The sequence below is a fragment of the Nycticebus coucang genome, chromosome 12 (assembly GCF_027406575.1).
Source record: "Nycticebus coucang isolate mNycCou1 chromosome 12, mNycCou1.pri, whole genome shotgun sequence".
Classification (NCBI taxonomy): Eukaryota; Metazoa; Chordata; class Mammalia; order Primates; family Lorisidae; genus Nycticebus; species Nycticebus coucang.
This window is the reverse complement of record NC_069791.1, coordinates 99,039,337-99,054,646: the sequence shown is the minus strand read 5'-3', so window position 1 is coordinate 99,054,646 and position 15,310 is coordinate 99,039,337. Positions and strand designations below refer to the sequence as shown.

Here is a 15,310-nt window from a genome sequence, read left to right as displayed (position 1 = left end):
AAATGATTTCAATTTAATTCCATTCAATACGATATTGGCTGTGGGTTTGCTGTAGATGGCCTCTATTAGTTTCAGAAATGTCCCTTCTATACCAATTTTCTTAAGTGCTCTGATCATGAAGGGATGCTGGATATTATCAAAAGCTTTTTCTGCATCAATTGAAAGAATCATATGGTCTTTATTTTTAAGTTTGTTTGTGTGTTGAATTACATTTATAGATTTACGTATATTGAACCAGCCTTGAGACCCAGGGATAAATCCCACTTGGTCGTGGTGCATATTTTTTTTGATGTGTTGTTGGATTCTATTTGTTAGGATCTTATTGAGTATTTTAGCATCAATATTCATTAGTGATATTGGTCTATAATTTTCTTTTCTTGTTGGGTCTTTCCCTGGTTTAGGGATCAAGGTGATGTTCGCTTCGTAGAATGTGCTGGGTAATATTCCTTTTTTTTCTATATTTTGGAAGAGGTTTAGTAGTATAGATACTAATTCTTCTTTAAAGGTTTGGTAGAATTCTGACATAAAACCATCTGGTCCTGGGCTTTTCTTTTTAGGGAGATTTTGTATAGTTGATGCTATTTCAGAACTTGATATAGGCCTGTTCAACATTTCCACTTCATTCTGGCTAAGTCTTGGTAGGTGGCATGCTTCCAGGTATTGGTCGATTTCTTTCAGATTTTCACATTTGTGAGAGTAGAGTTTCTTGTAGTATTCGTTAAGGATTTTTTGAATTTCTGAGAGGTCTGTTGTTATTTCATCATTACCATTTCTGATTGATGAAATTAGAGATTTTACTCTTTTTTTCCTGGTTAGATTGGCCAAAGGTTTATCTATTTTATTGATCTTTTCAAAAAAACAGCTTTTGGGTTTATTGATCTGTTGTATAATTCTTTTGTTTTCAATTTCATTTAATTCTGCTCTGATTTTGGTTATTTCTTTTCTTCTGCTGCGTTTGGGGTTGAAGTGTTCTTCTTTCTCCAGTTGCTTGAGATGTTCCATTAAGTTATTCACTTTCTCTCTTTCCATTTTCTTGAGGAAGGCTTGCAGTGCTATAAATTTTCCTCTTAGGACTGCCTTTGCAGTATCCCAGAGGTTCTGGTAATTCGTGTCTTGATTGTTGTTTTTTTCCAAAAATTTGGTGATTTCCTTCTTAATCTCGTCTATAACCCATCTATCCTTCAGCATAAGGTTGTTTAGCTTCCATGTTTTTGTATGGGTATGCAGGTTCCTGTTGTTATTGAGTTCAACTTTTATTCCATGATGGTCTGAGAAGATGCAAGGAATAATTTCTATTTTTTTAAATTTGCTGAGGTTAGATTTGTGGCCTAGGATGTGGTCGATTTTGGAGTATGTTCTGTGGGCTGATGAGAAGAATGTGTATTCAGTTTTTTTGGGATGAAATGTTCTGTAGATGTCTGTTAAGTCCAGATGTTGAATGGTTAAGTTTAAATCTAAAATTTCTTTGCTTAGCTTCTTTTTGGAGGATCTATCCAGCACTGCTAAAGGGGTGTTAAAATCTCCAACTACTATGGAACTGGAGTAAATCAAGTTGCTCATGTCTGTTAGAGTTTCTCTTATAAACTGAGGTGCCTTGTGGTTGGGCGCGTAAATATTAATAATTGCGATCTCATCATATTGAGTATTACCTTTAACAAATATGAAGTGTCCATCCTTATCCTTAATTATTTTGGTTGGTTTAAAGCCTATTGCGTCTGCGAACAGGATTGCAACGCCTGCTTTTTTCTGCTTTCCATTTGCCTGGAACATAGATGACCATCCCTTCACCTTGAGTCTGTATCTGTCTTTTAATGTAAGATGCGATTCTTGGATGCAGCAGATATCTGGCTTGAGTTTTTGTATCTAGTCCGCCAACCTATGCCTCTTTAGAGGACAATTTAAACCATTCACATTAATTGAGAGTATTGATAAGCCTTTCGAGAGACCGGTGGACATTTTTAATCCTTTTGCGACTGTGGAAGTTGGAATTTGATCAAAAATTTTTGGGTGGGTTTACTTTTGTGGTGGAGAATTACGCTGGTCTTTATGGAGGATAGGTCTAAGAATGTCCTGGAGAGCTGGTTTAGTTGTGGCAAATTTCTTCAACATGTGAATGTCGTTGAAGTATTTAATTTGTCCGTCATAAATGAAGCTCAGTTTAGCTGGGTACAGGATCCTGGGTTGAAAGTTATTTTGTTTTAGGAGATTAAAAGTCAATGACCATCTTCTTCTAGCTTGAAAGGTTTCAGCAGAGAGATCTGCAGTTATCTGATATTCTTCCCCTTGTAGGTAATGGTTTTCTTTCGTCTGGCAGCTTTCAGAATTTTCTCCTTCATATTAACTTTAGTGAAATTGATTATGATGTGTCTGGGGGATGTCTTATTTGGGTTGAGTCGTGCTGGAGTTCTGAAACAGTCTGCTATCTGAATTTCGGAATCTCTTGGCATGTCTGGAAAGTTCTCCTTCATAATCTCATGGAGAAGAGACTCTGTGCCTTGTGAAGCCACTTTGTCACTTTCGGGGATCCCTATAAGACGAATATTGGTTTTCTTCAAATTATCTGAGAGCTCTCTGAGAGAGTGGTCTGTTTTTGCTCTCCATTTCTCTTCTTCTTTGAGGGTTTGGGAGCATTCGAAAGCTTTGTCTTCAATGTCAGATATCCTTTCTTCTGTTTGCTCCATTCTGTTAGTGAGGGATTCTACTGTGTTTCTCAGATCTTTGAGGGCTGCAACTTCTTGTCTCAATGTGTTGAAATCTTTGGTCATTTGGTCTTTGAATCTGTTGAATTCTTGAGATAACTTTTGGAATTCTAACTCGATCTTATTTGCTATCCAGATCCTGAATTCAATTTCTGACATCTCAGCTATTTGTTTGTGCATGGGGTCTTGTGCTGTTTCTGCCCCATTGATCTTTGGGGGAGTTGATCTACTCTGATTATTCATATTGCCAGAGTTTTTCTGATGATTTCGCCTCATGATTGTTTTTCACCATTGCCTCTGGCTGTCCTCAGAGTTGGGGAGGTGTCTCTCCAAGATTAGACCCCAGCGGGATCACTCTATTGTTGCTGGATCTTTGTAGGGAGTGACCCTGTGTAGTTCCTCTGGGGATGCTCTAGCTAGGGAGTTCTGGTTGTGGAAGCAGCTCTGGTTTGTGACACACCCGGATCCAGCAACAGGGCTGGGGGTGGTGCACACGGTTCTAGGAGTGCCAGGCGCCCAGTGACTTTGGCACAGAGATCCCAAGGCTCCAGCAGTCTCTGGCCAGGAGAAGAGCTCTGTGCAGAGGCAGGGAGGGCTCCAAAGGGCACGCAGCTACCAGAGTCCCTGTCCAGATGAGCGGGCTAGTGTGGAAGCTGGGAGAACACAGGAGGGAGGATGCAGGGTTGCATGGCTCCCGCAGTTCCTGGTCAGGGAATGTGGAGGCCCGGTGGGTGTGGGTCACCCGTCAGGGGTCACTGCACAACTCTTATGGAGGTCTGGGTGGCGCCAAGCCCAGGAGTTTGAGGTTGCTATGAGCTGTGACGTCACAGCACTCTACCCAGGGCAACAGCCCAAGGCTGCAGTGTGCCAAAACAGTCTCACTCTGCCCCTAAGGATTAAGGCTGTAAGGCAGCTCAGTCCTCGCCTTTAGGCTGCTCAGTCAGAAGGTTACTTTGACCTGCCCAATCCTTGCTCTGAGATCCTGAGGGCGGAGCTTGCCAGGGCAGTTCTTTCACAATGGCTTCCTGTGCCCAGCTCAGTGGCTCAGTCTGGGGCCCCAGACAATGCCCAAAGTTCTCCACACTCCTGCTCAAGCTCTCCCCAAGGCAGTTCAACTGAGTGCCAAGTCCAAGAATACCGAAACAGTTCACAGGTAAGGCCTTTCCGGTTTGCAGTCTCACTGCTGCTTGTACTTACGGTTGTTGGCGTGATTAGGTTGATCGAACACATGCAACCACTTGCCAGTTTGCCACTGTTTTTGTCCTCCTCTTAGGGTCCAGAAGTCCCTTGCTGGCTCCCTGTGTACTCAAAGGGATGATTTAGGCAGATCCCACCGGCCAGAGATGCCTGGAGTCTTATCTCCCCAGACTCGCTGTTCCCAGTTGCAGGGAAGTTGTTACTCGGCCGCCATCTTTAATCCATCCCCCCAGGTCTATGTTTAATCTTTTGAGTATCCTTTCTGATAATTTTATTTATTTATTTTTTTAGAAATGGGGTCTTGCTCTGTTACCCAGGCTGGAGTACAGTGGGATGATTATAGCTTACAGTAACCCCTAAACTCCTGGGCTCAAGGAATCCTCCTGCCTTAGTCTTCCTGAGTAGCTAGAACTACAGGCATCCACCACCACACCCAGCTAATTTATTTTTTGTAGAGACAGAGTCATTACTATGTTACCTAGGATGGTCTTGAATTCCTGGCTTCAAGCAATCTTCCCATTTTGGCCTCTCAAACTGGTGTGAGCCATCATTCCCAGATCTTATCTGATAATTTTAATCTATTGATTAGAGTTTTTATTCCATTTATATCTAATGTAATTACTGATATATTAGAATTTAAATCTACAAATCTATTTTTTTCTTTACTGTTTTCTCTACTTAATGTTTTTTTTTTTTATTGTTTGGTATTCATTGAGGGTACAAAGAATTAGGTTACACTGATAGCATTTGTTAGATAAAGTCCCTTGGGCGGCGCCTGTGGCTCAGCTGGTAAGGCGCAGGCCCCATATACTGAGGGTGGCGGGTTCAAACCCGGCCCTGGCCAAACTGCAACAACAACAACAAAAAATAGCCGGGTGTTGTGTTGGGCGCCTGTGGTCCCAGCTACTCAGGAGGCTGAGGCAGGAGAATCACTTAAGCACAGGAGTTGGAGATTGCTGTGAGCTGTGATGCAACAGCACTCTACCAAGGGTGATAAAGTGAGACTCTGTCTCTATTAAAAAAAACCCCAAAAGATAAAATCCCTCTTATAATTGTGTCCCACACCCAAGAGATATGCCATACACCATGACCCCCATTCCCCTCCCTCCTCTCCTCTTCTCGCTCCCTCATTCCCCTACCCTACTCCTTGTATTAGTTCATCTATTGCCTTCATATTAGAATTGAGTACACTGGATTCTTATTTCTCCATTCTTGTGATGCTTTACTAAGAAGAATGTGTTCCATCTCCATCCAGGTTAATACAAAAGTTGTAAAGTTCCCATCTTTTTAATGGCCGAATAGTATTCCATGGTATACATATACCATAGCTTGTTAATCCATTCCTAGGTTGTTTCCACATTTGGCAATTGTAAATTGAGCTGTGACAAACAGTCTAGTGCAAATGTCCTTATGATAAAACGATTATTTTTTCTTCTGGGTAGATGCCTAGTAATGGGAATGCAGGATTAAATGGGAGGTCTAATTTGAGTTCTTTGAGGATTCTCCATATTTCCTTCCAAAAAGGTTGTATTAGTTTGCAGTTCTATCAGCAATGTAAAAGTGTTCCCTTCTCTCCACATCCATGCCAGCATCTGCAGCTTTGAGAATCTGTGGTGTGGGCCATTCTCACTGGGGTTAGAGGATATCTCAGGATAGTTTTGATTTGCATTTCTCTGATAAAAATCTACAATCTTATTCAGAGGTATCTATTTATCTCATATGTTCCTACTCATAAGCTTAAGGCATTATTTATCCTTTATGTCCCATGCTCTCCTCCCAGTTTTTATCTTGTCACATTATGTTTTATTTTTTTTGAGACAGAGCCTCAAGCTGTTGCCCTGGGTAGAATGCCATGGCATCATAGCACACAGCAACCTCCTACTCTTGAGCTCAAGTTATCCTCTTGCCTCAGTTTTAATATTTTTATTAGAGATAGGATCTCACTTTTTCCTCAGGCTGGTCTCAAACCTGTGAGCTCAAGCAATCCAACCCCACCTTGGCCTCCCAGAGTGCGAGGATTACAGGCATGAGCCACCGCGCCTGGCCTGTCACATTATTTTTTTCATTCTTCTATTTTTTCCTTTATTAGCTTCAAAGACACGGTGCATGTTGAATGAGAGACACCAGTCTATGGGACCAGGTGAAGAAGAGCAATCAAATGACTTTGAAAAAGAAGTGCTAGTGACAGAGAAGAGCTAGAAGAGGGGGCAGCTACTGGAGTAGGTTGGCTGGTGTTTGCAGGAGTAAAGGCAACAAGAAGTGTGGCAGAGCAGTCGAGGGAGAGACAGATTAACAATTAGTAGTCGCGTCAGCTTGGTGTGTCTAGTAGGAATGGGAGCAGGGAGAGCACATTCAAGGGTTACTTGGGCAGGGGCATCTGTGGACTGTGGCTGCTGACTGCACGTCCAGATGGTTTCTTGAATAGCAGGTGGGCATGAGTCACTCCTTCCCCCCCGGAAGAACAGTGGAGACCCTCTGGGGCTTGTTGAGTTTCAGGTGCCTGAAGGACATTCATGAGATGACACTAAGTAAACAGCTGGAGCTCAGAGAAGCATCTAGGATGCAGATACGGATTTTTTTGGGGGGAGGGGGGTGTCACAGATGAAACTGATAATGTGGAATTTTTCAGAGATAAGTCCCATTCTCGTTCCCTTTCCCCAAATCTCCAGCTTTGTTTCTAAGGTCAAACCCACCTTCCCTATGTTAGACTTGATGCTGATGCCCCTAACAAAGGCATCTCCAGAGGTTATGGGCTTCTCCCCAGTAAGCATTTTGAAAACAGAAGACTTCCCGGCTCCATTGAGGCCAAGAAGGCCAAAGCATTCTTGTGCTTGCACGGTGAAGGACACTTCATTCACAGCCAGCAGGGGTACCTTCTTGACATAGATCTGAGATATGGAAGACAGGAGACACAGTGAGGAGCTGGTGGTCAGCAGTCCTGGAGCTGTGTTCACTACATAGCTCTCTAGGATAGGTCTGTGCTACCTTGGTGCCCAGGCCGCCCCTCCTGCACGCAGGCCCTGGGCTGGGACCTGCCTTCTCTCAGCTGCTATTTTCTTTTTGTTTTTCTTTTTTTAGAGACGGAATCTCACTTTGTTGCCCTCAGTAGAGTACTGTGGCATCACAGCTCACAGCAACCTCCAGCTCTTGGGCTTAGGGGATTCTCTTGTCTCAGCCTCCCAACTGGGACTACAGGTGCCTGCCACAAAGCCCGGCTATTCTTTTGCTGCAGTTTGGCCAAGGCCGGGTTCGAACCTGCCACCCTTGGTATAGGGGGCCAGCGCCCTACTCACTGAGCCACAGGTGCTGCCCTCAGCTGCTACTTTCAACATGAGTTAGTTAGGTTTTCTCTCTTCTAACTTGCATATTGGAAATTTAGTTCTCTAAGATAAGCCTTTTCTCTTCTATCCCTATAGCAAACAAAATCTTTTTGATGTTTGTCTGATGGTTTTCTTTGTTTTTAACCACCAATAACTATAGGGAAATAATACAACTAACAAACTTGGAGGAAAATGTTACCAAGTTCCTGGATATTTGAAAGGTTCCTCGAAAGAATTCTCTCTGAAGCAATCAGGGAGTCTGAGGAAACCTGGTCTGAGATTTTTCCCTTACCTTGGCTTCTCTGAAAATCATCTTCTAGATCCAGAGAGATTCAACCAATCATGTCTGACTTTCTAGCCTTATTTGATTCTTGGGGTTCATGGCTCTGGTTCCCTCCCATCCCAGGTCCTCCAGTCTTCTAGGGACCACAGCCCAGAAAACAGGGCTGAGTCACTGACATCCGTCTCTGGGGACATACATGAACTCAGATGTGATTCATTCACACAGAGGAACCTCACACTGAGTCAGCTACCAGGACTTCAAGCCCATAAGCAAGGCTGGATCTACCAACTTGTCAAATTTTTAGCAAAGTTCCCCAGAGAATAATGTTCTTGGCTTTTAAAAGCCAAATTGACTTTACCTTTGACATTTTTTTAACAACTAGTGGATTTTTCTCATACAACTTTCTCAAATAAGTCTGGATAGTTTTTGCCTCTTCTTTCACATCTTGGTCTTCAGGAATTAGTGTTACTTTGCGCAACACTGCCTATATTTCCAGGACAAGGAGGGAAAATGTAACTGTTTTGAAAGAGGAGGAAGTAGAGGTTAAGGGGAACCACAAAAACCACCTCCCTAGGAAGACCACCTCCCTTGGCTCTTGTTCACACACTCCTACCCCTATCTCAGGAGTGCCTACAGGTATACAAGGCTGAAGTCATACAGACATGACAGTGATATGGGAGATGTGGCAACTTCACATATAGTGACTTTTGAGGAAAACTACTAAGACCTAAAGCCTAGACATGGCAAGATACAACAAAAGGCCATTTTCTACAAAGTTTCCTTGGGTGGCCTTGGCCTCTAGAAGATATTCTGACCAAGAGTGGAATAGACCCTTCTCCTGACTGGCTCATGGATGACTATGGGGAAGAGGTGTCCCAGAAGGTGACTGGTTTTAGGAAACCCAGAGTCTGATAAGCAGGTCCTTAAGGCATCCAGTTGACCAGCATATGGACCAGGGTCACAGGGGCTAAGCCAGAGCCATGCTCCCTCTCTGGGTGCCCCTGGGCATAGCTGTCATTGCCATGAGATTAGACCAGATGGTCTCCAGGCTCCTTCTGGTGCTGGAGAATCCAGGCAGCTTCCAGGAAGGAAGCCATGAAATCTAGCCCTTGACCGGTCCTTAGAATATTTAAACTCTGATACACTCACCAAATTTTTCTTTGTGCAGAAGTAAGCAAACCCGGTTTTCAGTTTCCAGAATATATTGGTTTCGATAAAGAAAAGCAGGATCATATACATGGGTCCTGAGATAGCCAAGGCTGTTAGGTACTTCCCCATCCCTAGAGACTCCCAGGCATAGATGTTCTTTTGGACCACATATCCTTCTGCTAAAATGGGATAAACAGAAGTTATCAATCTTCAAAGCTATTCCTTGCCTTTATGCAAAGAAGATAATTCCTATTACAATAAAAAACACTTAACAGAAGCATTATTGTCATTAGTGCTATCACCATGGCCCTGTAAATAGTCAACATGACTATTTTGTTTTCCTTGTGCTGTAAAAATAATGTAATAAAAGACTTCCTTCATGTTACAACAAATGTATATAAATTTTCTTTGTCAATTTAAAAATGAGATAAAATAAATAAAAGGCTTCTCTTTATCCACATGACAGTTATTTGAAATTAAAAATATTTATGTTTATTTCTTCTACCAATCATTAATCACCCTGCAATTTCAACTGACCACTAATGTAAAAAACACTCAAAGGCCTCTACACTCTTTTATCTGGCATATCTTACATTTTTTCTTTGAAATATGTATTTTAAAATAAATTAATGCTCATTGGAAAAAAGAGACATGGGCCAGGTGCAGTGGCTCATATCTGTAATCTTAGCATTCTGGGAGGCTGAGGCAAGTGGATTACTTGAGCTCATGAGTTCAAGACCAGCCTGAGCAAAAAGTGAGACTCCATCTCTACTAGAAATAGAAAAACTAGCTGGGCATCATGGCAGGTACCTGTAGTTCCAGCTACTCAGGAGGCTGAGGCAGGAGGATTGCTTGAGCCCAGAAGTTTGAGGTTGCTGTGAGCTATGTGCCTTGGCCCTCTACTCAGGGCGACAGAGTGAGACTGTCTCAAAAAAAAAAAAAAAAAGAAAGAAAGAAAGAAAAAGGAAAAAGAGACTAGAAAACACAGGTACTGCTACAGTTTTGTGTATAATCCTTTCAAATTTTCTAGATATTATCTTCTAAAATAAAAATAGAATTCAAAAAATAAGCCAGGCGCAGTAGCTCACACCTGTAATCCTAGCACTCTAGGAAGCTGAGGCAGGAGAATCCCTTGCACACAGGAGTTCAAGACCAGCCTGAGCAAGAGTGAGACCCTGTCTCTACTAAAAATAGAAAAAATTAGTCAGACATTGTGTCAGGTGCCTACTAGGGAGGCTGAGGCAGGAGGATCTAAAGCATGGAAAGGTGACCACAGTCACTAATAATGTATTATAGATTTCCAAATAACAAGAAAATAAATTTAAAATGTCTCATCTTAAAAAATGATAGGTAAATGAGGTGATGGATAGATATGTTAATAGGCTTGATTTTTAAAAATTAACCCGAATTAATCATTTCATGTTGGATAGCAGAATATCACACCCATAAATGCATATAAATATGATTTGTCAACCAAAAATATTAATCTTAAAAAGTCTACTTTTATAAACAATCTTTTTATTTCTTTTTTCTGTAGCAATGTTATTAAATTAAGATTATTTTTTCCCCCTGAGACAAGAGTCTACTCTGTTGTCCAGGATACCAGGCTAGAGTGCCATGGCATTATTCTAGCTCACAGTAATCTCAAACTCCTGGGTTCAAGTGATCCTCCTGCCTCAGCCTCTCAAGTAGCTGAGACTATAGGCACTCACCACAATGCCCAGCTAATTTTTCTGTTTTTAATAGAGATGTGGGATCTTGCTCTTATGCAAGCTGGTCTTGAACTCCCAAACTCAAGGGATCCTCCTACTCTGGTCTTTGGGATTTTGTAATCCCCAAGAGCTAGGATTACAGGAGTGAGCCACCTTGCCCCTGTGAGCGTCTTTTTTTATTTTTTGAGACAGAGCCACAAGCTGTCGCCCCGGGTAGTGTCGTGGCATCACAGCTCACAGGGCTCCAACTCCTGGGCTCAAGTGTTTCTCCTGCCTCCGCCTTCCAAGTAGCTGGGACTACAGGCGCCCACCACAATGCCCGTCTATTTTTTTTGGTTGCAGCTGTCATTGTTGTTTGGTGGGACCGGGCTGGATTCGAACCCTCCAGCTCTGGTGTATGTGGCTGGCGCTTTAGCCGCTTGAGCCACAGGCACCGAGCCTGAACATCTTAGTGAAAATAAAAATATGACATGTCAAAATTGTGAAAAACAGCTGAAATAGTTCAGTTGAGACAGTCCATGGTATGGATGGACATGTACACCATAAAATGCTTACATTAGAAAAGGAAGTTCTTGGCCAGGCAATGTGGCTCATACCTGTAATCCTAGTACTTTGGGAGGCCAAAGGGAGGCCAAAGATGAGGGCATCACTTGACACCAGGAGATCGAGATCAGCCTGAACTACACAGTGACACCCTGTCTCTACAAAAACTAGAAAAATTAGCCAGGCATTGTTGCAGGCACCTGTAGTCCCAGCTACTCAGAAGGCTGAGATAGGAGGATCACTTGAGTAGTTTGAGGTTGCTGTGAGTTAAGCTGACACCACTGCACCCTAGCCTGGGTAACAGAGATTCTCAGGGGGCGCCTGTGGCTCAGTGAGTAGGGCGCTGGCCCCATATACCGAGGATGGCGGGTTCAAACCCGCCCCGGCCAAACTGCAACAAAAAAATAGCTGGGCGTTGTGGCGGGCGCCTGTAGTCCCAGCTACTCGGGAGGCTGAGGCAAGAGAATCGCCTAAGCCCAGGAGTTGGAGGTTGCTGTGGGCTGTATGACTCCATGGCACTCTATCAAGGGAGATAAAGAGACTCTGTCTTTAAATAATAAATAAAAAGAACTTTCCAGAGATTCTTTCTCAAAAGAAAAGAAGAAAAGGGTCAGCACCTGTAGCTCAGCAGCTAGGGCACCAGCCACATACACCAAAGCTGGCAGGTTCGAACCCAGCCTGGGCCTGCCAAACAACAATGACAACTACAACAAAAAAATAGACAGGCTTTGTGGTGGGCGCCTGTAGTCCCAGCTACTTGGGAGGCTGAAGCCAAAGAATCACTTAAGCCCAAGAGTTTGAGGTTGCTATAAGCTGTGACACCAGGGTACTTCTCTACCCAGGACAACATGTGAGACTCTGTCTCAAAAAACAAAAGCAGAAGAAGAAGAAGAAGAAGAAGAAAAGAAGAAAGGAAAGAAAGGAATAGAGAGAGAGAAAGAAAAGAAAGTTATCAAATTGGCTTGGCGCCTGTAGCACAGTGGTTATGACACCAGCCACATACACCAAGGGTGGTGGGTTCGAACCTGGCCAGGCCAGCTAAACAACGACAACTGTAACAAAAAATAGCCAGGCATTATGGTGGGTGTCTGTAGTCCCAGCTACTTGGGAGGCTGAGGCAAGAGAATTGTTTGAGCCCAGGAGTTTAAGGTTGCTGTGAGCTATGACACCATAGTATTCTACCAAGGGTGACATAGTGAGACTCTGTCTCATAACAAAAAAAAAAAAAAAGAAAGAAAAGAAAAAGAAAGTTATCAAATTAATAATCTATACTTGCAGCTTTAAATAGTACAAAAAAGACCAACAAAATAAACCCAAACCAAGCAGAAAGAAGGCATATTATGAATGAAAATTACTGAAATTAAAACAAAAATAGAGAAAAATAAATGAAATCAAAAGGTGGTTCTTCGAAAAGAACAATTAAGATTGGTAAATCTCTAGCAAGACTGATAAAAAAGAAAGAAAATACAGCCAATATCAGGAATGAAAAAAAGGACCTTACCTCACTACAAACTCCATAGACATTAAAATAAGTATAAGTGAATACTACGAACAATTTTAGCCCATAAATGAGACAACTGAACTGAAACTGACCAATTCTTTGAAAGTATCAAAATATCAGAACTTACCTAAGTAGTAACTAATAAGATGAGCTATTAAAGAAATTGAAATTGTAGTTGAAAATCTTCCAAAGTATAACTCTTTTGTCTTTTCAAAGAATAGAGCTGAAACAATTGGATATATATGCTAAAGAATGAATTTGGACCTTTACCTGATACACGGAAAAAATTAAGTCAAGTCAAATTAAGTCAAGGGCGAGGTGACTCATGACTGTAATCCTAGAACTCTGGGAGGCCAAGGAAGGAGGATCACTTGAACTCAGAAGTTAGAGACTAGCCTGAGCAACAGCAAGCCTCCATCTCTACTAAAAATAGAAAAATTAGCTGGGGTGTAGTGACGTGTGCCTCCAGCTACTCAGATGACTAAGGTGGAAGGATTGTTTGAACTCAGGAGTCTGAGGCCACAGTGAGCTATGATGATGCCACTGAATTCCAGGCTGGGTGACAGAGCAAGACCCTGTCTCTTAAAAAAAAAAAAAAGAAAGCACCAAAAAAGAAATTAAGTAAAAATGGGTCAAAGACCTAAAGGTAAGAGCTAAAACTCTTAGAAGAAAATATACATGTAAATCTTCCATATCTTGGATAAAGCAACGGTTTCTTAAATCAAAAGCATAAGCAACAAAAGAAAATAACAGATAAATTGGACATTGTCATAATTAAAAACTTTTGTGCATTAAAGGACACTATTAAGAAAGTAAAAAGCAACCTCCAAAATAGTAGGAAATACTTGACAATTATATATCTGATAAGGGTCTGGTATCCAAATTTATTTATTTATTTGAGATACAGTCTCACTTTGTCGCCCTCGGTAGAGTGCTGTAGCGTCATAGCTCACAGCAACCTCAAACTCCTGGGCTCAAGCGATTCTCTTGCCTCAGCCTCCCAAGTAGCTGGGACTACAGGCACCTGCCACAATGCCAGGCTATTTTTAGATATGAGGTCTCTTGCTCAGGCTGGTCTCATACTTGTGAGCTCAGGCAATCCACTCACCTCGGTCTCCCAAGTGCTGGGATTACAGGCATAAGTCACCGCACCCAGCCTTGGTATCCAAATTTATAAAGAATTCTTACAACTTCATGATAAAAAGACAATTCAATTAAAAGCTGAGAAAGGATTTGACTAGACAGCTCTCTCAAGAAGATATGCAAATAGTTAACAGGCACATGAAAGGATGCTCAACATCATTAGTCATTAGGGAAACAAAAATCAAAACACAATGAGATACTAGAATAGCTATATCAATTTTTGTTTATTTGTTTGTTTTTAGAGGTGGAGTCTTGCTGTGTTGCCCAGGCTGGCATTTAACTCCTGGGCTCAAGTGATCCTCCTGCCTCAGCCTCCCAAGTAGCTGGGACCATGCACCTAGCTTTGTAATATTAAAAAGGAAATTACAAAATGTTGGAAAATGGGTCATAAAATTACCTTTAGATTTTCCTGGTAAGAAATGTTAAAAAGAGTCCTTCAGGTCCAAAAGAAAGGACACTAGAGAGTAATCTGTCACCTTATGAAGAGACAAAGGTGAGGTGGCTCATTCCCATAATCCTAACTCTTTGGGAAGCAGGAGGATTTCTTGAGGCCAGAAGTTTGAGACCAGCCTGAGTAAGAGTGAGACCCACTTCTACAAAAAATAGAAGATTAAGCATGGTGACTGAAGCTTGTAGTTTACTCAGGAGGCTGAGGCAGGAGGATCACTTGAGCCCAGGAGTCTGAGGTTACAGTGAGCTAAGCTGACCTCACTGTGCTCTAGCCTGGGTGACAAACACTTTGTCTAAAAAAAAAGAAGGAACGAAATACTGATAAATGCTACAATATGGATGACCCTGAAAGATGTTGCACTAAGTGAAAGAAGATCAACAGAAAGACCACATGTTGTATGACTGTCTATGTGAAAAATCCAGAACAGGCAAATCATAGAGACAGGCAGTAGATTAGTGATTGTCAGGGGCAGCTGGGGAGAGAAGGGAACGGAGAGTGACCGTTAACAGGTACAGGATTTCTTTTTAGAATGATGAATATTCTGGAGTTAGATAGTCATAAAGGTTGCAAAACTCTCTGAAAACACAAACTAATAAACTGTCTAATAAACTTTAAAAGGGTAAATTTTATGTGAATTATTTATCAATCAAAATACAACTAAAAATTCCATTTACAATACTCACAAACTTCATTGCACTCGATCTGGTTCAGGTTCTTGGTCTTGCACAACTGCTGTAATTCAAAGTTGTAATACAAGTTGGAGAAAGCCATCCCCAGGCAGTAGCCTGGAAGTATCAGGAATGTATCATCCAAGGATTTTGCGACTGTTGTGTAGCCTAGCTCTATGAAGGGAATAGGAAATATTACCTCTACTTGCAGGAAGAAAAGGGTACATCTTCTATCATTTCTCCTTCATTCTCAGTCTATATCCCACCACATTCCCAGGCATCTAGGCCTGAGACCTGGTCCTCCCTGACCCCTGGTTTTCCCTCTTCCTCTGTAGTCATCCAACCTCCAACCCATAAGGGTTTTTCTTCTGCGATACTCCTGAATCTGTGTCACTTTACTTCAATTCCAGTTGTTCATGCACAAGAATCAGAAAGAGCACAACATGTTTAAGGAAATCAGTAAGATCATGGCTACAAGAGGGGAGGCTTTTGCAGAGAAGGTGGAATTGAGGGCAAAGAGACAAGGTTTACAAGTGAGAAATGGGGCAAGAGCAGGTTTGGTAGGCCAGCTACAGAGTTGTCTGAACATCATCTTACAGAGAGATGAGGAGACAAATTACCATTAAGAGTCCCTTAGGAGACAG

General features: G+C 42.1%; 1 protein-coding gene across 1 annotated transcript in view; it reads right to left on the bottom strand.

Moving 5' to 3' along the window:
* LOC128562047 (ATP-binding cassette sub-family A member 17-like) overlaps positions 1-15,310 on the bottom strand; it is a 150,105-nt gene that overhangs the window by 15,565 nt on the left and 119,230 nt on the right. Inside the window, exons 25-28 of the mRNA XM_053556652.1 lie at positions 14,682-14,840; positions 8,649-8,827; positions 7,858-7,983; positions 6,590-6,784 (exon numbers count right to left, since the gene is read on the bottom strand). Coding sequence (XP_053412627.1) covers positions 6,590-6,784; positions 7,858-7,983; positions 8,649-8,827; positions 14,682-14,840 — 659 coding nt within the window. The remainder of the gene's footprint in view (positions 1-6,589; positions 6,785-7,857; positions 7,984-8,648; positions 8,828-14,681; positions 14,841-15,310) is intronic.